This window comes from Falco punctatus, assembly GCF_963210335.1.
Source record: "Falco punctatus genome assembly, chromosome: 15".
NCBI lineage: Eukaryota > Metazoa > Chordata > Aves > Falconiformes > Falconidae > Falco > Falco punctatus.
The window spans coordinates 8,905,042-8,929,011 of NC_137595.1; the positions used below are offsets into that span (position 1 = coordinate 8,905,042).

At 42.0% G+C, this 23,970-nt stretch overlaps 2 protein-coding genes across 5 annotated transcripts in view; one reads left to right on the forward strand and one right to left on the reverse strand.

Annotated features, from left to right (window-relative positions):
* On the forward strand, nucleotides 1-21,659 carry MOSPD1 (motile sperm domain containing 1). 2 transcript variants are annotated; one of them, XM_080365448.1, is made up of 7 exons: nucleotides 1-149; nucleotides 5,438-5,694; nucleotides 5,875-5,950; nucleotides 9,165-9,391; nucleotides 11,327-11,488; nucleotides 12,065-12,168; nucleotides 13,675-21,659. In XM_080365448.1, exons 2-6 carry the CDS (start codon nucleotides 5,541-5,543, stop codon nucleotides 12,142-12,144), a joined length of 699 nt encoding a protein of 232 aa, XP_080221574.1. In that variant the 5' UTR covers nucleotides 1-149; nucleotides 5,438-5,540; the 3' UTR covers nucleotides 12,145-12,168; nucleotides 13,675-21,659. The 2 variants fall into 2 exon arrangements, with proteins under 2 accessions (XP_080221574.1, XP_080221575.1); XM_080365449.1 differs by lacking the exon at nucleotides 12,065-12,168 and having other exon boundaries at nucleotides 3-149.
* Nucleotides 21,490-23,970, reverse strand: part of LOC308053761 (P2R1A-PPP2R2A-interacting phosphatase regulator 1) — an 18,913-nt gene continuing 16,432 nt past the window's right edge. For 2 of the 3 annotated variants that reach the window (XM_080365442.1, XM_080365441.1), the window contains exon 10: nucleotides 21,490-23,646. In XM_080365442.1, coding sequence (XP_080221568.1) covers nucleotides 23,487-23,646 — 160 coding nt within the window. In that variant the 3' untranslated portion in view covers nucleotides 21,490-23,486. The remainder of the gene's footprint in view (nucleotides 23,647-23,970) is intronic. The other variant, XR_013923789.1, reaches the window with a different exon arrangement.

Below are 23,970 nucleotides of genomic sequence, written 5' to 3' on the forward strand. Positions count from 1 at the left end.
AGCTGGCCGGCCGGCCGGCGGCGGGCGGGAGCGGGTCCGCCGCGATCCCGGCAGCCATAGCGACGACGCTACCTGCAGTGACGGGAGCAGGCGGGGGGGGGCGGACAAAGGGGGCGCCGCGCGAGCCCGCAGCCAGCGGCCCCGGAGGGGTGAGTTCGGGCCCGCGGCGTCGGGCGACACCCCCGGGCTGGGGCGCGGGGCGGAGGAGCGGCACCCTGGGCGTGAGGCGGCGCCGGGCCCGGCAGCAGCGGCTCTGGCCGGCCGGGCCCCCCTCCCCTCCCCTTCCCTGCGGTGGGGAGCGCGGAGCTTTGCCCCGGCAGCTCCGGCCGTGCGGGCCGGGGTGGGGGCGCTGGCGGCGCCGCGGCCCTTCCCCTCGGCGGCGCCGTGAGGAGGGAGGAGCGGGGCGGCGGCCGCGCTGCCAGGCCCCGGCGCCGCCTGCCCGGCCTGGCCCCTTGCACCCGCGGCGGGGAGCGGGGCAGCAGGGCAGCGGGGTCCGGGCGCTCCCGCCGGAGCCGGGGGTGCGGGCCGGCTGGTGCAGGGCCGGGGCTCGCCGGAGCTGGCTCCGAGCTGCCGGTGGGGAACGGGGCGGGACGGGGCCGGTGCTGGCAGCGCGCTCGTCACGGGCAGGGCAGGCTGCGGGGAGAGGCCGTTAGCGCGCAGATACCTCAGCCTTTATCTCTGCTGCGCCTTGTTGGAAAACAAAGAGGGTCAATTAAGTGTGTGCGGTTATTGCTGGTTCCCTGCCTTCGGCAGGTGCGCTGGGAGGGCCGGTCGGGGTGCCTTTCTTCTCCGCTCGCCGGGGAAAGGGGGGTTTGCTGTCAGTCTGTGGCACCTCGGCATTGGGGCAGAGTATTTGAGCCTGGCCTGGGATAGGGGGACAGGCCAAGTAGCGCTAAGGAGCACTAATACACGTTTAAAAACTAGTTGGGTTTAATGCATCAAACACAACCTGAAAGTGAGAAAACTGAGACTAAAGTAGGTGTGCCCTTGAAAGCCTTCCATAGGGTTCTGATCCGTTTTACTATACGGCTCAGAAGAAGCAATGCATAGCTGTTATTTCATATTTCCCTGCTTTCACATGTCTCTTTAGTTGCATTTGAATAATGTTTTTTGCTACTGTCACCTTTTCAGTATCTGAAAAAGTAAAGGAAATAAGTAATGAGGTCCTGGTAAATTTTGCTGTCAGTATCAGCATGATTGATGCATGTTGTAGTCATCTGTGCTAATAGGTAACGCTTTGAGACTATTTCATTTTACATCATACTGGAGACTGTTACTAATTACATTTCCCATCACCCTGCAAAGAGGTAAACGGTAGCATATTTCCGCCCAGGCTTTGCAAAGTGTCAGAGTGGTTCTGCCAGTTTAAATGTGACTATCCGCCTACTTAAATGATTTGCGGAATATGTGCCTTCATAGATTAGCAAATTGAGGTGAGGTTAACCAACTTGCTCAAGGTCATGGAGTGTCGGTGACAGAGTTAGCAAAAATGGAATCCAGCCATTCTGGCTCCTGGGTCTGTGCTCTAATCATTGGATGACTCTCCCAAATAATTGCAGGTAGTTTAAACATTGGTTTGCGTCAGTGCATGTTAAGGCCTTCAAAAACTTCTGGAGAAACAGAATGTTAATAGATCTGCTTTGGATTCTATGTCATATTTACACGTAGCTCAACTTGACATAGGAGGGAATTTTGAAGAAGGTTTTGGCTTATTTTGTAAATAGGCGCTCAAAAGGCATGAGTTTTATTGAGCAGATAGTGTAGAAGGGCTTATTGGGTAGAATCAGAGGGTAGATCATGAGATCTAACAAAGATAGATTACACTGCAATGAGACAATTTTTAAAAGGAGGATGTGGAGGCTATGACTGTAAAGAGGTTATCTTCTGAATAAAGTGTTTACTAGATGACATTCTGTAGAGTTATTTGTAGTCATTAGGAAAAAAACCCAACCAACAAATGCACTCAGAAGCCATGGCGATAAGGCTGTTGGAAGTTACAATGGGAACAAAAAACTTCCTCACTTGATTTATTTTTTCAGCAGATACTTATTAAGTAAAAACAAATCACAAATGGTGTTATTTCAGGTCCTAGAGAGAAGACACGTTTCACTTCATGTTTTTCTCTGTCAAGTTTAAATTTATGAGGAAAGGGATTTCAAAGGAAAAACTGGCAGATCTGTCCTATTGTGACACCAGCAGTATATATTTAGTAGCTTCAGGGAGGAAAGATCCTTATTGTGCTAAAAAAAAAATCAGTGACAATTGTTTGTCTGGACTTCAAAGAGCGTTGGAAAGCAAGCTGGCATTGTTCAGGTGTTGTACTTTGGCCCGTGTCCAGTAACGAGCATTACATTTGACAGATTCCTGCACCTGCAGGGAGTTTCGTTGGCAGTACTAGGAGAAACCCATCTGTGCAGCGTAGGTCACAGAATCGAGACCACAGATCTCAGTTTTGTACGGGTTGGTTTGTGCTTACCTTTATGTTCTGCAAGTAATCACAGTGACTTGGCTACAAAATGCAGCGATTGTTGTGAGGATCTGCTGAGCTGCAGCGCAGAAGAGCAGCAGCCAAGTTTCTTTTAAATGAACTGGCTGGGGTGCCAAAGGCAGCCAGCTGCGTAGCTTTATTCTGAACATGAGTGCTGCTTTAGGGTTCATCTGCGCAGAGAAGTTGTGATGAGACAGGCTTTCTCTGAAAGTCTTTGCAGTTTCTTGGTGATGAGTGCTGTATGAAAGGTATGCTGTTGTTAATACTAAACCGTCAAATCTTCCCAGCATATGTACAGTTTATAATGCAGTTTTGGGAAGAGCGCTTCTGCTGATGTTACTTGAGGAGATATCCCAGCGCTGTGACTTCTAAGCCAAAGTGATGGTCTTAAAAAGGATGCTGGTTGCTTGCTTAGAAATCCAGACATTTATATCCTGAATGACGCTGCTGTGTCAGCAAATGTGCCTATTATAAGTCTGGGTTTGCCAGATTTTACTTTTGCCAGTTTGGGCGGTACCTTCTTATCCAGCCAAGTTAAATAAGAAAAGGAAGCAATAACGGGATATACTTTTTTAAGATTGGTGGCTTTCCGCCTGCAAGTTGTGGAATCCTGGAAGGTTTATGCACTGTGTTTTTAATGGCTGCATAAGAAAAATGAGCCTGTTAATAGGCTTAGTGATCTATACCTCCGCTGTTGTTGGGATTTGTGGGGTTTTGGACACCTAAACACCTGGCTGAGCTGAAGAAACTGGAGTTGTGATATGATGACAAGAATCGGAATGAAACATGTGCAGTTATTAAATAAAAAACTAAAGCATTGAAATAATATTATTATACAATTTTTTATAAAAATATTACATATAGTCACTTAAATATATAGCAGTAGTTTGCTATTGGGTGTACAGTAGTTTAAAACATTTATTAGGAAAAAACCAACCTGTTAATTTCAAAGATTGCCTCTATTTCTATTGTGCATAATGTATGCAGTATAGATATGCATAAGGACCAAAGATTCTCACATATGCTTACTGTATACTGCAATGAGCTAACTTTTGGGGACCTCCCCCTTCAAAAAAAAACACCCAAAACCCAACAACAACAAAAAAAGACCCAAAACAGACACCTTCACCCATCTGCCTATGAGAAGTTTCAGAGTAAGTAATGTTGTATTGCTGTGAGCTGGCAGGCTTTCCACATTAGTTCTTCATATAGCCTTAACATATTTGAATGGAACAATGAATCTCACTTTGCAATAGTACATTAAGTTGTTAAAGTAATAATACGTACACTTGCTGCATGAAGTGATTCCAGAGTTTAATTCTTCTGAAACGAAAGGGATCCACCAAAATTCTAAGCAGCACTTGGAACCCAAGTGGCCACCTACAGAGCTTTTTTTTTAGACTCTTAATAAGGTAGCAGGACATCAACTTGGAACACTATCTTTGGGGATTTGTTTTCAGAATATTATTAGTAGCATTTCAGTGCAGTGGAAACAAACCTGTGCTCTGAAAAGAAACTGGATCTTGGGAAAAGACATTCCAGTGAGAGCCATGAATTTAAATTCTACAGGGATGATTTGCTATTTAAAAAAAAAACATGTAAATTTAGAAGCTTAGTTTGTGAGTAAGAATCAGAACCTGTAAATCTGAAGATATGACAGATATACTCAAGTAAACACCTAAACCTGTCTCATATTTCAAGGATGAAACACATATCTGGTGCTTGGAAACATGAATATCATGATGTTTAGAATGCAAAAATAAGCATTTGGTTTTGATTGTTCACGATGAGGTTATTCACTGCTGGGAAGTCCAGAGACTACATTTCATAAGGTGCAACCAGATCAGTTTATTAGACGGGAGAAGAGCTGAAATGGACCTTGTTTTATAAAATTTCAGTAGAGGTGGAAATGACAGCTAATGAGTCAGTAGGAACCTTTTGTTCTTCTAATATTTTCTACTATACAATAAAGTTAAACCTCAAAGGACACTTTCAGTTTGATAATTAACCTATAGGAGCTACAGTAAAATATGACGTTCTTTGGGGACAGATATGTAGCTGTTTCGCTTTTTTCTGTCTGTAGTGTGTAAAGTCAATGGTATGTGTGCTGAGGAGTCTGGCTTTAATTTTATTTTATGAATTACATTTGGGATTGTTGCTTAGTTGGGTCATGGTTTCTGGTTTAATTCTGGAATGTCACTCAAAATAAAACAAAACTGTAGGGATGGCAGAGGGAGAATTACAATGGTAATACTTTGGTTAGAGGCAGTGGTGGTAGAAGACCTGTCTTATTTTTTAATCAAATAGTAAATCCCAAATCTGTTTGGTGTTACTCATCCCAGTTATTTTTCAGTTGGTTGCCTGTAACTACCATGCAATTGTAACAAGAGTTTAGTTTAAGCAAGGCGTGAGGGTGTTTCCCATTCTTTTGTTCTGAATCTCTGGGATTTGACATACCTCAGTGGCTGTGTGAGCTTATACCTAAGTTGTTATACCTCATCCGGGAAGGTCACCACTGCAGAAGGATTCCTGCCTAAGCAGTGACTACTGCTGCCTTACATCTTTGTGTTCCCTCATTTCTGCTCTGTTTCTTCTCGAGTGTTAGTGTCCTGAGGACAGGATGGGATATCTTTTTTGTTGTCGTTGTTTGGTTTGTGTTGCAAACACCCAGCATAAGCAACCTTAGTTGTGGACTGGGACCCCAAAATGCTGCCGCAATAGTTTGAAGAAGTGCTTATCGATTTATTTTATAGCAGTTTGTTAAATAGGTGGAAACTGGATGCAAAAATTTTTTCTATTTCCGTATTTTTCAAGGAACAAATAGCTGTGGATTCATAACTAGGCATCACATTTTTGTATTTTCACACCTTTGTTGACTGCCTCAGTTTAGTATAGACTTATGGAAATAATCTTCTTGCCTTTTCTCTTTTTTCCCCTTTTTTCCTTTAGAATTGCCAAAATGCTTTGGAATTCTTAAACGATTCAAAAACTGAAGTCTCTGAGGATTCAAAATCATAAGAACACAAGAAGCAGCAAGGAGGATTCAGTGCCAATGCAGCAACAAAAAAGACAGCCAGAGTTAGTGGAAGGAAATCTTCCTGTTTTTGTTTTTCCTACAGAACTTATATTTTATGCAGATGACCAGTCAACACACAAGCAGGTGTTGACTCTATATAACCCCTATGAGTTTGCCTTAAAATTCAAAGGTGGGTTTCTTAGGTTAAGTTCTATTTAAGGGTCAGTTGGTGATCTTGAACAGTCCAATTATAATTCATGTAACAAATCATATTTGTGACAAAACCAAACTCGTGTCTTTACATGTATCTGTTGAAGTTGGTGAGGTATTAGTTCATGATTTGTTACCACAACTGTCCTTTTCATTACAGTTCTTTGTACAACTCCAAATAAATACGCGGTGGTTGATGCTACTGGTGCAGTGAAGCCGCAGTGCTGTGTTGATATGTAAGTAAAAGTTGGTTGTCGGTGGTTTTTTTTCTAATGTATAACATTTGATTATCATAATTTCTTTTATTATTTAAGAGGTAAATGACAGCACGCAGAGTATAAACTATGTTGGATAAAGATACAATATTTTCTTCATCTTCTGTGTTCTTGAGGCCATCTGGTCTTGGCTGTTCTTTCACTCTAGGGCAGAGGTATTACAATGTTGGAGATAGTTCCTTCTTTAATTTGTCTTTAGGCAAAATAAAATGCTACTAAATGCACCTGTAGTATAGTATGTAAACCAGCAGTGAGAGTAATGTGAGCCTCTTCTGAGTACTTTTTTGTGCAAGATAAATAACAAGAAAAGCAAGACCCCCAGGGTTGAGATTTCTTTGTGAGAAGTATTTGTTTGCAGATTGGCAAAATGAAAATGTGCGCAGTCCTACTGAGCACATTTTCCTGGGCCACGTTTAATAAAGGTACTTTTGTCTACCTTTCACCCTGAGTGCTGCACTCCCGTTCTTGGATCTCTCTGTCTCCCCTTTACTTGTTTCTCCTGTCAGGTCCCAACTCAGTAACAGAGAAAATAAGAAAGCCAGTTAAGTAACCACAGCAATGTACAGGGTCTGTAGGCTGTTATAATTCAATGTAGAGTAGGTATTTAAGCTAAAATAGACCAACTTTTTTCATCTTCCATTTGCCATGTTATTTCTGTGCTGATGTACAGATAAAGAAAGTATGAAGTACCTAAAAGTGCAGACTGAGCTTTCTGAATAGAAATTTGCAAACTGTAAAACACCTTCTGGAATCTGTAGCTAACAAATGGTCATATACAAAACACTCCACTGCTGAATGATCTGTCTTTTGTTAGATAAATAATGCAGTGCTTGGGAATGGCTCTTCCCTGTAGGCTGTTTTCCTTAGGTGTAATTTGGAAGATGCCAAGGACTCATCAAATAAAAGGGAAGTTTAAAACATGGAACTGAAAAGTTTCAATGGGCAGGGGCAACAATCCTAAAAATGGAACAAAACAGGTTAGAATATACCGGTGTATCAGTGAAGATTCCAGTCTTTAGCAGACATTTACACAAGCTTGATTACATGTGGTTAATCTTAAACAAATGCCTTTTATTAAATAAAAAGATAAGACATATGCGTGTTTCCAAGGCAGATTTTTTGTGTGGTAAAAACTCCCATCCCATTCCAACAGTTGCTGTCTAAGGGCAGTGTTTACTGCTAGGATATGAGCAGTACTATGCAAGTATGGCCATTTGCCAGATAAACAGATATTCTACAGAGCTTCCAATTATGCAATGGTCTCTAAAAAGTAACAGGAGAATGTATCTGTTTATAAGGGTCTGCAAAAAATATCTCTTTGCTTGGCAGCAGATGCATGTTCTCATAGCACAGTGTTATGTAAAGATTCTGTTTAGTTTGGTAGTTAGTGCCCTGGTACTAAGAGTAGAAACAAAAATTTAAAAGGAAGTGTTAAAGGAAGAAATAAAAGAGTTGAGTCTGCTGTTCTGATGTGCTGAGAGTTGTATGTATTAGGATTGGCAGGGGAGGAAGCCTTTTGTTTTAGTGAAGGCAGTTGCCCAGCCAACACCCAGCTTCCTGAAAGCCTGTCATAAGCACGCTCTTGCCTCTGAAGTGACTTAAAACTCTGTACATTCCTGCAGCCTTTTTGCTTGGGGGTTGACTTAGTCTCTGTTTCCTTGCTGAACAGTCTATTCAGACTAGATAGCAGTTACAAACACTGGCTGTATTAATAATTGTAGGTATCTTGATGTGATACAGTTCCTTTTAACTGAAGACTGAAACACAAAAAGTGTTTCTTGAAGCGTTTAAATGTATATATTATCACAAAGTTAGGTTTCTTGAAGCGATTTTGAGACTACTATCCTGTATTACTAAGGGTAGAATAATTTTTTTCCCCTCTTGAAGCCAAACTTCTTGAAGCCAAATCACTGATATGTAGGTATTTTTCTAACCTAACATTGTTACCTTAGAAATTTAAAATAGCCTTTCACAAAAGTTTTCCACTTTGGAAAAATAATTAAAATCCATATTAACCCTAAGAGCTGATAAGACTTCAGAACCTAAATGTTACAGCTTTTTAATACTAGATATGTATTTTCAAAATGAATCATAAACGTAGAGATGAGGTAGTTGAGCAGAGCACTGCTTCGAGGTCTGTATTGCCTTTGATCAGTGCTATTTTAAAACCGTGCCTTTTTTAGGTCCAACATATAATTTTTCCCACAAAATGCCATAAAACTAGGAGGAGTGCAACAACTATCACCCTGTTTTACTGTTGAAGCCACCTTGGTCCATGTATTCAAAACAGTAGAGCAAGAGTGGTTGCTGGACAGTGAGAAGGTTTACCAAGAAAATAACTGACTCATAGCTATAACTCAGATGTCTACACTGCATTCTGAGTTGTGATTGTAGCTTGTGTAGCTACACCTGGTAGCTAGTCAAGTATCTGCAGCATCATGTATTTCAGTGATGGCTACAAAATATGCTCAAGGTAGCTAGATTGATGAGCAAAGCTGTGACGGCACAGAGCTCTGCTGTTGATATCCAGGTTTATTTCACCAAAGACAGATAAGAAACGTTTGTGTAGATACACAGGCGTCAACATGCTCTTAATGGTGGGCCTCTGACTGTGAAAATCCCTTTAAATCTAGCTGACTCCTGTCTGTAAAGTGAATGAGTTTTGCTTCTGAGAAAGTATAATTATAAAGCTTGGAGCCTGGTTTCCTCAAAAAGCTAGACTTGTGCCATCACCTATCGAAGTGGTTGGCAGTCCTACTTTCCTTCTTTCCTTCCCTGTCCAGTCCAGTCCCCCCATACCTTTTAAAATCATTGGCCAGCGTCAAACAACTTTGATAAAGGAGAAGGGGGGGGTTTCATGCAATTTGGCAGCTAGGCCTCAGATCAAGGCAAAGGTGTGCCTGAGGTAAAGAATTAACTGTTCTTTTTGGCCAGCCAATTGGAGAATATAGATTTGGGAACCAGAACAGACGTAAGGAGGGAGGAGGGAGAAAGAAAGAAAGCAAGACCAAATCTTAAAGAACATTGAGTGATGGAGGAGGTAATGGGGATCTGGACTGTCGCAGTCTGTCTGGGTGGGGAGTAAGAGGGGAAACGTTGGGCTGCAGGATGTAAATCCATAGGAGACATGCTTCTTGTTAGTTCCTCTGTTTGAAAATGCTGTTTTCCTCTGCAGTGTGATTCGTCACAGAGATGTTCGGGCTTCTTACTATGGTGTGATAGATAAATTCCGTCTACAAGTGTCTGAGCAGAGCCAGAGGAAGGCATTAGGGAAAAAGGAGATTATTGCTACTCTACTTCCGTCTGCAAAGGAACAGCAACAACAAAAGGAAGAGGAGGAAAAACGAATAAAAGAACACCTGGCTGAAAGTGTCTTTTTCGAGCAGACTTTGTGTCAACCAGGTAGCTGAAATCTTTTACCCCTCCTGTCTTCTGTATCTGTTATGAACAGCTCAAGTGACTAGAAAGACTAGATTAAAATAAACTGTAAAATAATTATTTTTACTTAGCTGTAAGACTGCTGTCTTTATCACTGGGGGATCCCAAGAACCCAAACTATGGCTATGCTGCTTATGCTGGCTTGATTAATTAAGACCCTTTGCTGCCCCGTGTTTACATGTCATACCTTGGAGAGTACCTCCTCTGTTCCTCTGGTGCAGAAGTTCTGTTACAGCCAGTGTGAATTTATCTGCAAAAGGTTGGTAGTTATTTTTTCCCCTGGGTTTTTTCAGAACATATGCCCCTTCTGAGTTTGTTCCAAACCCTTAATCCTCCATTTCCTGATGAGCAGGAAATAGTGCCAAAACATCTTCTAAAGTGCTCCTTGTTCTGAGCCATCTCCTTTGTCTGTCTCACAAGTACAGAAAAGCACAGTCGCTAGCTGAAAACTCTTTGCATCTTTCATATGTGAGGAAGTGAATCAACGGTCTTGGGGAAAACCTGGACCAAATTGTTAAATTGAAGTGGTAGAGGGAGATACAAAAAATACCAAGTTTTACCAGAACTGAATGTAAACTAATTCTTGACTTGACAGTCTACATTCTTGTTACTTCTACTGATTTATACTGTAATATTCTTGCCGCTGTTTTATTTTTCATGACAAGAACAAAATCAGTTCCAGAAAATAGATGAAACTGCTTGAGAGCGTTCCTCCTGTTAAAGCCAAACTGTTTCACTATGTTTATACATAGTTTGTTGACTGGTGAAACACCTTTTACTAAAAAAAAACCCCCAGACCCTCAAGAACAGGTATTAGTAGGCTACATGGTTAAAGCAAACCTACAAAGATCTCTGGGTTCAGGGAACAAAATGTACTATGATAGTTGTTCCGGTAAGAGGGTTTGAACTGTCCTGAACAATCTGATACTGGTCTTCATCCAGATGCTATTTCTCTGCTTAAAACCTTGTTGACTACACTGTATTGCTTGCTTACAGAAAAACAGTAAACAAAGCAACTACAGTCTTTGCATATAACCTGCAGCCTAAAAATAACAGATTTATGGAAATGAAATAGGACACATATTGCTAGTCACTGAGGATAGAAAAACTTTGTAAGAACATTGGCTAATTTCCAGCGGGTCTTAAGAATTTGGTTAGAGGTATTCAACTACCATGTTAACAGCTCTTTTCAAAGATTACAGTGTGCCTTTGAGCAGGTTCCAGCTATTAAACTGCAGTGCGATAAAAAGCATGAAGGACAGTTCATCTGTAGTTTGCAATTCCTTATCCTGGTGATACTGGACCGTCAAAGTGGTTCGTTCTCAAGAGTTTTTAAAGTAAAATTCAAATATTACTGATTTGTGGCATGTAAACTGGTTCTGGCAGGTGCAGCCCTTAAATCCTCTAAAGAAATGAGGGGAACTCATCTGGCCCAAGAACCTGTGCTCTTGCTATAGCCAAGTTTTGTTCTGGAGGTGTAAGCAGTTGTCTGCTTTAGGTGCTCTTTCCCAATTGATTGCTGATCACGGAAGGGAAATGTCAAGGAGTGGAGTCAGGCCGCATGGTGAAACCTGAAGTGTAGCTGAAACATCCAGCTGTCATGAGTGTGTCTGGATAGCTGCTGGGCCTGGCTGGCTCTGTTCCCCCAGAAAGGAGAGGTTTGGGAAGTCACGTAAAAACAATTCCCAGCATCACACCAGGCAGCAGCCTTCTCCACTGCAAAAGGCAGAAGCTTCAGAAGGGTGGCTTGAAGAGTTGTTTTCCACCCCCTCCAAACTCCAAAGGAAAAAGAAAATCTGAGGATATTGCAGCTCCATTGCACTGCAAGTATTTTTGCAGAATCTTTAACACTTCTATTGGTTAGGTGTTCCTTACAGTTGGTACTGTCTTGTTTTTCAGAAAACAGAACTGCCTCGTCGGGACCTAGTTTACTAACAGTCTTCCTAGGAATAGTGTGTATTGCAGCACTAATGCTACCTACATTGGGGGAAATGGAATCCCTGGTGCCTCTCTACCTCCACTTAAGTGTGAATCAAAAGTTAGTAGCTGCTTATGTTTTAGGTAAGTATTTGGGATTTTGTAGATGTTTTCTTGCAACTTCTGTGATTTGGGAAACTTCTGTGTGTGCCAGTGGCTCCAGGAAACTTGATGGAGACAAAGCACCACGTTACATTCTGTTTTACATCTCCACTTACATTTTAACTTGCAGCCATAGTGACATCAGGGTAAATTAGTTATCATAAGTGTTTTAGACTAGAGTTTACTTGGTATTATATACAGGCCCCTACATGTTAATTTCACCTTCATTTGATGACTGGCCAACTGTAGTCATCTGCCAACAACACTGAATGGAATGTGCTCTTTCTTATTCTTACGTTGAAACAGAGAGTTACTCTCCTGCAGAACCTAGATCTCTTTTGTTTTGTTACTCTCTCCAACCCAGGTGAGCTGACCTGAAAGGCTCCATTCACTACCTGCCTGATAAGCAGTTGAAATGTGTGGAAATAAGTTGTTGTAAACCCTAAGAGACCACTACCATCCACAGTTCTTCCTGATGTGTAACTTGCTCCTAAATTAGCAAACGTAGAGAAGTTGCACGTTTTACTTGTTATGACTATTTTCCTGTAACTATTTCAGATTTGAAGAACAGTCACACTAAACTCAGTTCTCCTGTCCCACTACCTGGCAGAAATGAGGATTTAAAGGAAACGAGCTAGGCAGCTTCAAACTGATAGCTAGAGGTGAGGTAGTGATGGGAAAAGATGCAAGTTCTTGATGGTTAACACGCACACTCCCTTGACTGATTGACTCCTGCAAGTCAGTCTGCTGAAATGGTTTGAAAACTCACTTGTTGCTCTTTGCCTGAGCTGATGGTGATGTATTTTCAGATCAGGACCTTGCAGTAATCCTTGCTTGGTGTTTGTCTCTAGTTTTGAAGATTACTTCAGTTTCTGCTGGTGCCAGCTGTAGTATTAAGTCATTTGACTTCATACACTTGCAACAACTTAACCTGTTCCTGTGGTAGCAGCGGTTTTAGTGTTCATGAAAGATCATTCTGTGTGCAACTCTTGCAGAAAGCTGATTGCTCTTGAGAAGAAGAAACCAACTGGGTACACTTGACAGTTGAGGAGTATTTGCTTTACAGACATGAGTCAAACCCTTTATTGCCGGAAAGCCCCTGTACAAGTGGTGTAGGCTGTCCTGTAGCACCTTCCAGAAGCCTCTGTTACTACTCTACAATGATTTAGATAATCCAAGCTAAGGCCTACAGCAGTTGTGGCAGTACTGATTGTCTAAGCCTAGATAAATACATATATATACATACACATATATAAAAAATTATATTACTCATATTTTAAATATATATGAAATAGCTAAGCTCTCTGCAGTGAAAGGCTGCTATATTGACGTCATCTGAGCCTGCAAGAAAGTTAGATTGCCTAAGAACAGATAAACTACTATTTTGGTGTTATGTAAGGTTGGAATTGAGGGAGCCCAAATGTTTTTCTGTATGCCTTATTGCTTTCTGCCATGTAACTCATGGCTAAGAACTTGCAGATTTGCACTGTATCAGCACATAATTAAAGTGAACTTTCAGCGAGTTATGGGTAGGTTTATTAGCCCCACATTTCCTGCTTTCATCTGTTTTTAATTGTTTTTAACCTCTATCAGAGCAGTTCTTTTTTTCTTCCTCCTTCTTTAAAGGTCGTCACAAAGGCTCTGTAGAAAGCTCCCTGTGCAGACTGACAAGGAAGCCTAACATCTTTGTCTAAAACTAATCTTTGATCAGTTATTCTGCACAGAGCAGGAACAAAAATGTCTTGGAGCCTTGAGCTAATCTGCCTTACTGATGATTCAGCATGCGAGTTACACTGCCCATAACTAGCCCCCACGAAAACGGGTGGCTTGTGTGCTAGCGTTACACTTGCGTAAGTTAAAATCTTAACGTTAAGATTTTCCAGTAGTGAGATCAGTAATTGTCTGGAGTATTTATAGCTGCTTTGGCATTTAGTTACTAGATATACTGCCACTTCAGTGCAGTTTGGGTTTTTTTTTCCCCCCCTTTTTACACAGTTTTTGACTACATCAACATTTGGAGCAATACTTCTAGTATTTAAGTGAAGTGTATATATAAACTCATTCTGCATGTATTTATGCACTGGCCTGTGACAGGGTAAACTGAATTTTAAATATTTTATTAAGTGAAATTAAAGCGTTGTGTTTAGTTCTTAATTCTTGTCTTTCAGGTCTCATCACCATGGTTATTTTGAGAACATGAGCAATGAGTTAATAGGATGTCAAACACCTTACTGTATATTCACATCATGAATGTGGACTGCCTTTTACTCCCATTTGGCTCATTAAGATGCTAGCAAAACTGTTCAGTGATTTAAGATACCTTCAGAAGTGTAATATATTTTAACTATGTATAATAAATGAAAGACTCAAAGCACTTTTCGGTGCTTCTGTAACAGACAGCTATGAAATGTTCAGTGATACCTGTGAAAATAATTTGAAAAACTTTTATATCTACGCCTACTGTAAAAAATCCTTATTAAAGCAACATTTGTTATTTTTAGTCTATGTTCACATCAGTGCGTGATCACTATAAAAGCAAACTGTCTTATGTAAAATGTTCATTTGGTTTGTGGTTGTACATGCTGAGGCTGGTGCATAACACTTCTGTATACATACCAGAAGGATGAGAGTCATGACTAATCATTGAAGAAAATTAAAAAATCCATCAGTGAAACTATGAAATAAACCATGAATTTTAGGTGAAGAATTAACTCTCAAAATTCCTTACTTCATTATTTCCAATATAGCATTGAGTGCTTGTTTTCTTACTTGGGGAAGTAATTTCTGCAACAGCCATTTTGTATCACAACTGTAGACAATAAAAACAAGTTCTGTAATCAGATCCTTTCATTTCTTAGGGATGCATGCAATATGTGAATTAAGTGGCAGTAACAGAAGTTGCACTCACGCTGCACGCTAACACAAAAATCACCATTTTTATGATTTTAGAGACCAAACTCAGTACAGCAACACAGGCATTCCTTGACACCATCCCTTCACCCCCAGCTAAGGTAGGGGATTTCCTTTGTATCAGAAACTCCTGCTCAAATGCCATTTTTAACTTTAGGTGAATATTTGTCTTGTTTCATATAGTAAGTATTTCCCTTCATTTGACATTTCACTGTCAAGATGTTAAGTTTAAAAATATTTCTGCTGAAGGGGCACTATTAATGCATTTGATTCATACATGCAAATCTTTGTTTATAAGAAGTCTATAATATGCTCTGATCTGTATAAAAAACACATTTTGGAAATTAAACCTCCTTTTCCCCTGCATGTTATGGGTCGCTTTTCTGCTTATATGTGGAAGTACAAAGAAACCATGCAGGTAACAGTGTTGCTTTAAAAAAAAAAAAAAAAAGTTGAATTCAAGTTGTTAATCACTACATTTTTTTCTTATATATAAGACAAGTAAGTTTTTAAAGGACAATAAAATGTTGCTTCAGCTTGATTCTCAGAAGAACTGAAATTGTGTCATCTATCAGTGTCAGATGATAAAGAAGAGTCAAACATTAACATGCATTAAAAAAAAAAAAAAAAAAAAAAAAGGTTATTATTAAGTGGTTTGAGAACATTGTGTCCCAGAGCGGTGCTGCAGACAGCACTTGCCTCCAAACACTGAGATCGTATTTTTTTTTGGGTGACTGTGTTTTCCTGCCACTGCGGAGCTGCATTCTTGTAGTTTCTCTGTTAGGTACCTACGCTGTCAATTCTGGTTTCCACGAGGCAGTTTAACCTGCTGCTTCTTGAGGAAGGGGAGGGAGCTAAAACCACCCCATGGTACATCAGCCTGGCTGTTACCAAGACATGTATTCAAGTGATTGAAAAAAACCCTGAACCACGAAACACACCCAAAACCACCTTTTTTTGCCCCATATCCTAGAGTTCTAGTCATGGGCTAGGATCATGTTTTCCCAGGCACTTGCAGAAGTACAGAAGAGAGAGAAGCCCACGTGTAAGAACGCGGAGTTGCTACAACCAAGTCCTGACACCTGCAGCCGCCTTGGTCCTGCAGGACAGGGCACGCATGAGCCTTGAGCAGGGAGATTACAGCCAACAGAGACCCTGCCTGCCAGCATTTGGTTTCAAGGAAGTTAAGAGGTGATTGGTTTAGAGAAACATCTTGACCAAAGAAATCGGTAACAAAAAGTTACCGGCACCTAAAACATTGGACCATGTCTTTTCCAAGGGCATGCAAGGAGCAATACACCGATAAGAAAGATTAAATGCACAGTGTAACTCAGCAAATGCAGATAAAACTGGTGCTTGGGCAAAGTAAGCATGACAAATGTGAATTTTGACTTCTTTCTGCTCCAGGGAGATTACAGCACACTGTGTAATCACAGATTTATTCCAGTTTGGGGAGAATGATACCTGAGGACAGTTTCAGTTCAGCACTGCAAGGGGAATATATCAAATCATGTTACGGTATGGGCACAGGGAGACAATTTTACCAGGTGGACATGGAAGATTTACAAGATAATTCTGATACATAATATGTATATATACACGCACACATCTCTAGTGCTTAATAGGGTTATGGAGAACACCGAATGCCTTTGGAAATAAGACCTGAGACAGTGAATATGCCTCCTCTTAAAAACACCAGGAAAAACAGTTAAGCCTTCACGTCATTTCCCATTCCTGACTCTTTAAGATAAACAAAAGAGTCATTTCCTTGAAATGGAAAAGTATTTTCAGCAGACTGTTAGGAAGGCTTTAAGATCATCCAGCAGAAACAATTACCTTGTTTACCCAGCACTCGCTATGGCACCGGTATCTCAGGGGGGCAATGCCAGCAGGCAGCGGCTGGGACTGCTGCCGAGATCACGTTCACCAGCGTCACTCCGGGCAGCTGTGGGCTTGGTACGTGATCTCATCTAGGTGTTTGCACTTGCCTGCCTCAGAAAACACTTGGACTTCCCGATTTTATCTAAAGGAGCAAATCACAGAACGCTTCAAACTGTAATAGACCCAATATAACTGTTTCAGAGCTCCAGGGATCATCAGTTTCCAAACTTTCTGATCATCAGTTCATTTCACAAGGGATCGCAGGGTATGGAGCCCCCCCAGGCTGGGGAGCGGGGGGATCAGTCTCCCCTGGAGCTCACCTGCGGGCAGACCCAGTCCCTGCAAAGGGAAACGCTGAGCTGCTGCTGCCGCTGCTCAGGTGCCACAGGAAGGTAACCCAGGGGGCTGGCGGGGGCAACGGTCACCACGCGCCTTTAACCAGCTTTAACAGCAGCATCTGAGCTGCTTCTAGAGACACCCATGCACAGAGCCGTGCCTTCAGCAACGCAGCGCAGAAATCCTTCCTGGAATCAACTGGCTAAGAACTGTCAAAGCCAACTGTACAGTATTGCATTTTCTGTTCACACCTAAGTAGTATGTGATAACCCACAAGCCTCAACTGGAAAGAGGCTGCCAGATCAGTTTGGCAATAAATCACCATATTTTAGTCCTCATTTGTCTGTATATGTAAAATACCTCGCTTTCCTCACAAATGCCAAGTTCCATCCTCCCTTTCCTTTGTCAGGAGCATGAATCTCATGCTTCAGACCCACGTGCACTGGTATCTCATCCCACTGCTGGGGCCAGGCTACAAAAGGAAACTTGCCTGAGCCAGATCCAGGAATACTTTGTTTACAGGAAAAAAAGTTCTTGGGTGCCAAGCGATGCATGCTTCATAGGGCCCGTGGGGATCCAGGGCAACCTCAAAATTCAGGGACCAAGCTGTACATGAGGTCTTAAACCCCAAACCCTAAATCACCTCCCTGCCAGGAGGGAGTTTGGGCTCTTGGGTCAGAGCAGCTCAGGTGCTTTCTTCACCCTCTGACCTTGTACAAGACCCTCCGGGGGGTCCTGTGAAACGGGGCACTTCCCTCCTCTCCGTAGTGCTATGGATGGCACCGTCTCCCACCGGAGCTGGAGGAGAAGGAGACGAAGGTAACGGTGCTGGTGCTGGGCTCCAGGTTCCCTGCAGGCGTAGCTTGCTGCCCGAGGAAATTAAACTACGGCTGAACCTGCTGGAGGAGAGCGGAGGGCACTGCTGCCCGCAGCAGATCGCCTGCTTAGCACTGCCACATAAGCCAGAAAACCCGGGAAAGCATCGCCATGCAGCGCGGCAAAAACCATGGCAAGATAACACACGGATAAATGAAAGGAGCCTGGAGAACCTGTGTATCCACAAAAAACGAGTGCTGGAGGAATGAACACAGGCAGGCAACACCGTAACAAGTAAAGCCAAGTAAGGGGATACACTCATTTTTCGGGTCTATTTTTGTCTTCTATAGAAGCTCTCTTCTGTATGCTAACTAGCTGTTTACTTTGGATAACGAACTGTAGCTAATGCATATGAGCTCTTGAAAATTTGCAAAGCTCTGTAACCACGCTGACAATGTAACGTGGCATTACGTGCAGGCAAAGGCAGGCACCTTGGTCCCTGAAACAGCAGAGACTCTGCAAAGGAATAAATTTAGAGCACAACCATGACCACAGCAGCACAATCAAAGCAACAGAGGGTCTCCTGGCCCCGAGGAACAAGGCCCGCCTCGGTGACCAGCTCCCTGTGACACCTCAGTTGTGGAATATCAGCTCAGACACACGGAACTGCCGTCACCCTGATCCCTGCAGAACAGGAGATACCAAGGAACAAGATGCTTGATAAAACTCCTATCAAAGACACGGAGTAAAAGAACCAAGAGTCTGTAATGGATCTTAAATCCACGTTAACAAAACAGAAGAAGAATTAACAATACAATTTACAGTAGCAAAATAATGAAATACGAACAATAATGAAACGAGAGCATTCTTCTCCAGGAAACTGCAGATACTCTTGGTGGCTTTGAGGTATGAACAAGGTGGCATCAGACAAACAAGAAACCACCATCAAGAGATAAATAAAACTCTGCAGCAAGGCTCTGGAATCCCACGTTCCATCAACATCACCAAAGCCATTAGCGCCTTTCCCTCAGGAATCTGCCAGGAATCTCCAAAATCAAACCTGACGGCTGAAGTGAACACGCTTCAAATGAAAGGATCCCGATTTACTTTTAGCAGGAAGTTTCTTTCAGCAATTTCAGTGCCACAGAGCCCGATTTCAGCCAGCTTGAAAGACAACATAGCACACTGTTTCGGTGCCACAAAACGCCACGTGCGATACGCACATCACGCCTTTGATTTTTTCTCCACACAAGGGGAAAAAGCAAATCACGAGAACCATGTTTCCAGATTAGTACCTGCAGCAAACAGTGCTCCTGCTTGAGCAGCTCTTCCTACTTAAGGTGGCATCCAACAAAATTCTAAAGCTGACATCCAGCAAAATTCTAAACATTTACGCACCATTATTAACCATGGAAGGAAGTCTTACATAGTGAGCATTTTCCAAGGCTCTTACAAAGCAAGTAAAAGAAGAAATTAAACAATCAGAAGAATTTAAAATTCGGTAAATGGCAGATTTGTCTGAGGAATCTTCATGAGATTCCTCCCCATGAGACTGGGGAAGCCTCACGGTTCCCTGGCACACAGGGCAATGGGCACGGAGAGCCCGTGTTTGCTTTTGGTTTGAATGCTCTCAGCTCCTCCCTCCTTGGAAATTTCTGTTCCCGAGCCAGTTACTGAAAGTCAGACAAGGTTATTCTCCTTCAGTTGTTTATTCCCCTCCCTCCTCTCTCATGCTGCTACCACAAAGCCCCGACAGGGGAAGCAATCTGCCTTTTGCTTCATCTTTTAGGTGTAGGGCAGCTGCTTGGAGCCCGCTGAGACGGACGAAAGGCATCTCCGGACCGAGACCCAGGCTGGCCGGCAGCTGGCCTCAAGTTTATCATTAGGATGCTCGTACCAAATATAAACAAAATAGGAAGACTCTACTGTTACAGGTAAAGCAAACCAACAAACCATCATCCAAGACATACTTTTAGGGAACAGACTCCAAATAAAAAAACGCGAGGTGACAATTTTTCCATCTAGTTAGTGAAAAGGGCTCTTGCAAGCTCCCCTCTGTATCAGTAAGGTTTTAATTGTTGTACTCTAGCTGTAAACATTCATTTGCATTTACAAATATTTTAACTTGGTGCTTCCAGGAGAAGAGGGATCAACTTAAACTCCGTCTGCCAGTTGGTGATGAGAAAGGTTGCTTAAAACAGGGTATGAAGAGCTCACACATTTTAATTACAGCTCCTGAAGCTCTCTATTTTAAGCAAACGAGTTACGACTCCAACATATGCACTAACGCAACAGCATAAAGTGAACATTTCTGAAACGCTAAAGAAATGCACAAGCTGTTCTGAGGCTGGAAAGTGGCTCCCGGAGCCCCAGAGGTCACTCCTGCCTTCAGTCACTTCCCTAGCAAACCCGCTCACCATAGCGGGGCCGGACTCACAAACACAGCACTAATATTAGAACCACGACACGCATTTATACATCACGATATTTTGGTCTCACCAATACAACCCTTTGGAGACCTGTTTTGTTGGCACAGGCTGGAGATCACTTAGACTCAAGTTTTCTGAAGGAAGGCGAAAAGAACAAATTTAGGATTAAGTTCTTATGCTGATCTCGGGAGGACTGTGGGCAGCTGTTCAGTCGAGTATTTGGATCGACTGGCTTGCTGGCGACACGCAGAAGACCCCAGCAAGTTAATCTGGCTGATGCACAGGCTCGTTTTTCCTGGCATTTGTACCTCTCTTCTAGCATGAAGTATCTATTCCTCTGCTAAATGCAGTAACCACCAAAGCGCTCATTCCAAAAATACAGTCCCCCGAGCACTGGCACGGTTATCGATGTTCCCTCAGCAAGTGTGTCATTCTGGAGAAGGTGGAAGGAAGAAAAACACCGATCAGTTGTCGAGGAAGACACACGGGCCCAAGACCTGGGTTAAATGCCAACAAACGCTACAGGATAGTTTTCAACCAGACCAATCAAGTGCCGATCACAAGCACGACTTTGGCAGGGTGCCATCCGAGAGGAGTGGCAGAACCCCAGAAACAGCTGTATGCCCCGAAAGAGTCACAGAATAAAAAAAAAATAAATTGTATGGTTATATATACTTATACTTTCAGAGATATGTACGTATATATAATCATAACACTTCCAATATGGCCTGAGACAAGAAAGCTGCCCATTTCTTCTCAGAGGAAGACAAAGGCGTAGACACTTGCAATATAAACTCAGAGCAGTTAAGGAACATGGTACGCAACAGTCCTGTAACCATGACATCTAACCAAGCAAAACGTCAGTATCCGTTGTTCATGTGTAAATGGGGAATTGGCAAAATGGAGCTAGTACCAACAGTATGAGTTACCATGCGAGTACAGGGTTGATGATGCACTTTGTATAGCACCCTAATTCCCTGAATCCAGATATATTTTTTGAAGGGTAATATAGTTCCAGAATCTAGTATTTCATTTCAGTGGAAAAACCCCTGTACATCTCCTGACTCCAGGACGCAAAACCACAGCTTCCCAATGACATGGATGGACAAGAAACCAAGGTGCCTTTTTCCACAAGTTCAAGGTGGTTTCTGCTTCGCCAAAGCAGGGGAAGGAACAACTGCAGACACGTAACTGCTTCTCTCCCCCAACAGCATTAACTGCCCTGTTAAAGCAAACCACAGAGACGCCCCATTTCTTCCCAAGAGGTAAGAGCCCCCGTGCTGCCCACCAGCCAGCTGTAGCTTCTATCTTCCAAACTATCTCGCCACGACTTCCTCCAGGTATAAACTAGGGCCATGCTTAGCTATCAAAGCCTTCTGCAAATGTTTGGGTTTATTCTTCAATGTTCCTAGAGTTGTCACAGAACTTTAAGATAGCACTGCACTAGGAAAACAGAACAGTCTGCTGCAGGTTTTAAGGCCAACTTCAATGTAAACTAGACTGGGTGGAAGTGGGTTACAATAGATATTCCGATTTAAAAAGGAAAACATTTAATCATAGATGAAAACAAGAACGTGGTTACCCCTCTAACAAAGTGCAGAAACAGTAAAACACATTTATTTTTCCATTTATTGGCACTTATTTGAAAAATAGCATAAATATTCAACAGAAGAGAGACAAGTTGACCCACACGCAACTATTAAACTCCTCTACTGATGCACCTTTTAAAAAAGACTGGAAGAGACACCAGGAGGTTCAGTCTTAAAAAATAAGCAAGATTTTAGGAAAAAAAAAAAAAAAGTCTCGCCCTCACCACAAAATAGTGAATGCACAGCGGCTCTTTGGCACATACCTGAAATAGCGAAACAAACTATGCCATATTAGACAGAGCAAACAGACATTAAACACAAGCTTGTCCATCTGCCACAGGGATGAAGGACAGTCTGAATTTAAAAAAAAACGGCAATCGGGACGTTGACTATTACAATAACTTAAGAGGAATGAAATCATAACTAAACCATGTCATATCTTACTTGAACTGAGTAACACTATTAAAATACATTCTATTTTCTTTCTACAATAAGGACACACAGAAACTGGTCACCGGCCCTCAGGTCAGCAGGCCTTTGCCCTCCAAGTCGTCCATTTCTAATTCTGATGACTGATGTCAATCAAAACTTCATCCATGTGAACCTTTCACAGCAGAGTTCAAAGTGAGCTTTTCTCCAACCTCAGGAAGTTTCTATACCTCTCTCAGTTCAATACACATTACAAAGATTCAGTGTTTAAAAATAAAACATTTTTCTTACTAACCGCTCTGAAGAGAAGGCTTGAAACCACATAGTACAGACACACACAGATGTACAAATGGGGACGCAGCTGGGGAAACTCAATTGCTTAACAGGAGTCAACAACCAAAATGAGGTTGCCACTGGAAAATCTGACATGTGGCTTATGGTGGGGTTTGCAGATTTCTCCTCCTGTCTGGGGAATTTCAGAGTTGAGCTCAGGATGCCTCAACGCACTGACTTTTCAAATACAGTAAAAGAATCCTGAAACATCTCAGATTACCAAATTCTAGGCTTCCGATCAGTGTCTGACATTTTCAACAGCAGAAAAAACTTGATGCCACTGTTTGACGAAATGGCATGAGACTAAACATAGATTAAACATGTTTGATCACCTCAGCCTGTAAAAAGGCATTCAAGATTCCTCACTGTATTTGTCCAACAGAAGTCATATGAGGATGAATACTGTCTGTTAAAATAAAGCACTTCTGAAGTACTAAATACTAAAACCTCAGGATGTAATGTTTTATTCCAAACATTATTACTATTTTTCCCTATCAAAAGACCTTTAACAGAGCATCTACCACTCTAACACATCATCTAAATGGGGAAGAAAAAGAAAGTAATACAAAACCCCAGAGGAGTGTTCCACACCTCATTTGAATTTAGTCACAATAGCAGTCATGATGATGAATTGTCAACTTACATTTGTATGTTGGATTTCATTCATGAACTTGTTCTTTTGACACCTATTAGAACACAGATTTAACAGCCAATCATAACAGAACACAAGAATCAATTCCCCCCCCCCCCCCGAAACTCCCCCTTTCATATGAGGAATAAAACCCATAAATATCTTACACTCAGGGAATAAAAAGAAATTAGTAAGCTGCTTCCTTAGTTTCAGACTGAGGACAAACGCGAAAGTTATCTGCTACTACATAAGCACCAGCTTATGTTAGTGAGGACACTGCCTGGTGGCTGTTGGAAAGCCAAGTCTTCCACAAGCAGAACATACACACATTCTGTACGTCACATTTTGTAACTTACGCCAACAAGACAATATCCATTATAAATCAACAGCTTGCTTACTGATGATAGCATGAAATATGTCTGCAATTCAAATGCTTACTGTATTTTAGTAAATGTCATACAAATCACTAGAAATGTGAATTCCTCCTCAAGGAACTATTCTGGAAGTTTTCTAGAAATAACGACATTTCTGGAAGTTCCTATGAGGAACAGAATCAGTTAAACACAACAGAAAGTCTTGTTGATATCCAGCTTGTTTCCTGGTGTCCATTAGCAGACTTCTGTTTCTCAATTAATAGGTAACTTAGCCATAAGATCTACTGGTAAAAAAGGAGATCTGGAGTCCGATAGTGAGACTGGAGAGTCTGTGTTGGTGCCAACTTCAGCTGGTGAGTCACAGGAAGAGCCTGCACTGCTTCTGTTGTCATCAAGAGCATGTGACGACAGACTGAAAACAGAGTAACACGGAGGTATGAGGAATGTAAGGTACTCTTTCTGATAAGTTTCAAATACTAGCTTCCATTCATTATAAAGCCATTTTAAAAAATGGTCGCCTTTGAAAAAACAGTAAAGCCCCTATGGTTTGAAATAAATCTGCAACTACTCACCCTGCAGTTACTTCCAAACAGATAACATGATGCTAATTTCCTCCTTCAGCTCACACAGGAACGACGTACAGATTAGAAGCACCAGGCTGAGCAACCCATTGCAAGCTCTACCCCATCTCCTACAAGGTCCTGGGCTAGCATATATTCAGAGGCCTCTTTTGCCA

Coding starts and splice junctions, on each gene's coding strand:
- MOSPD1 (XM_080365448.1), top strand. CDS start 5,541: ATGCAGCAACAAAAAAGACAGCCAGAGTTAGTGGAAGGAAATCTTCCT. Junction 9,392..11,326: donor GCAGACTTTGTGTCAACCAG/GTAGCTGAAATC, acceptor CTTGTTTTTCAG/AAAACAGAACTGCCTCGTCG. Junction 11,489..12,064: donor AGTAGCTGCTTATGTTTTAG/GTAAGTATTTGG, acceptor TAACTATTTCAG/ATTTGAAGAACAGTCACACT.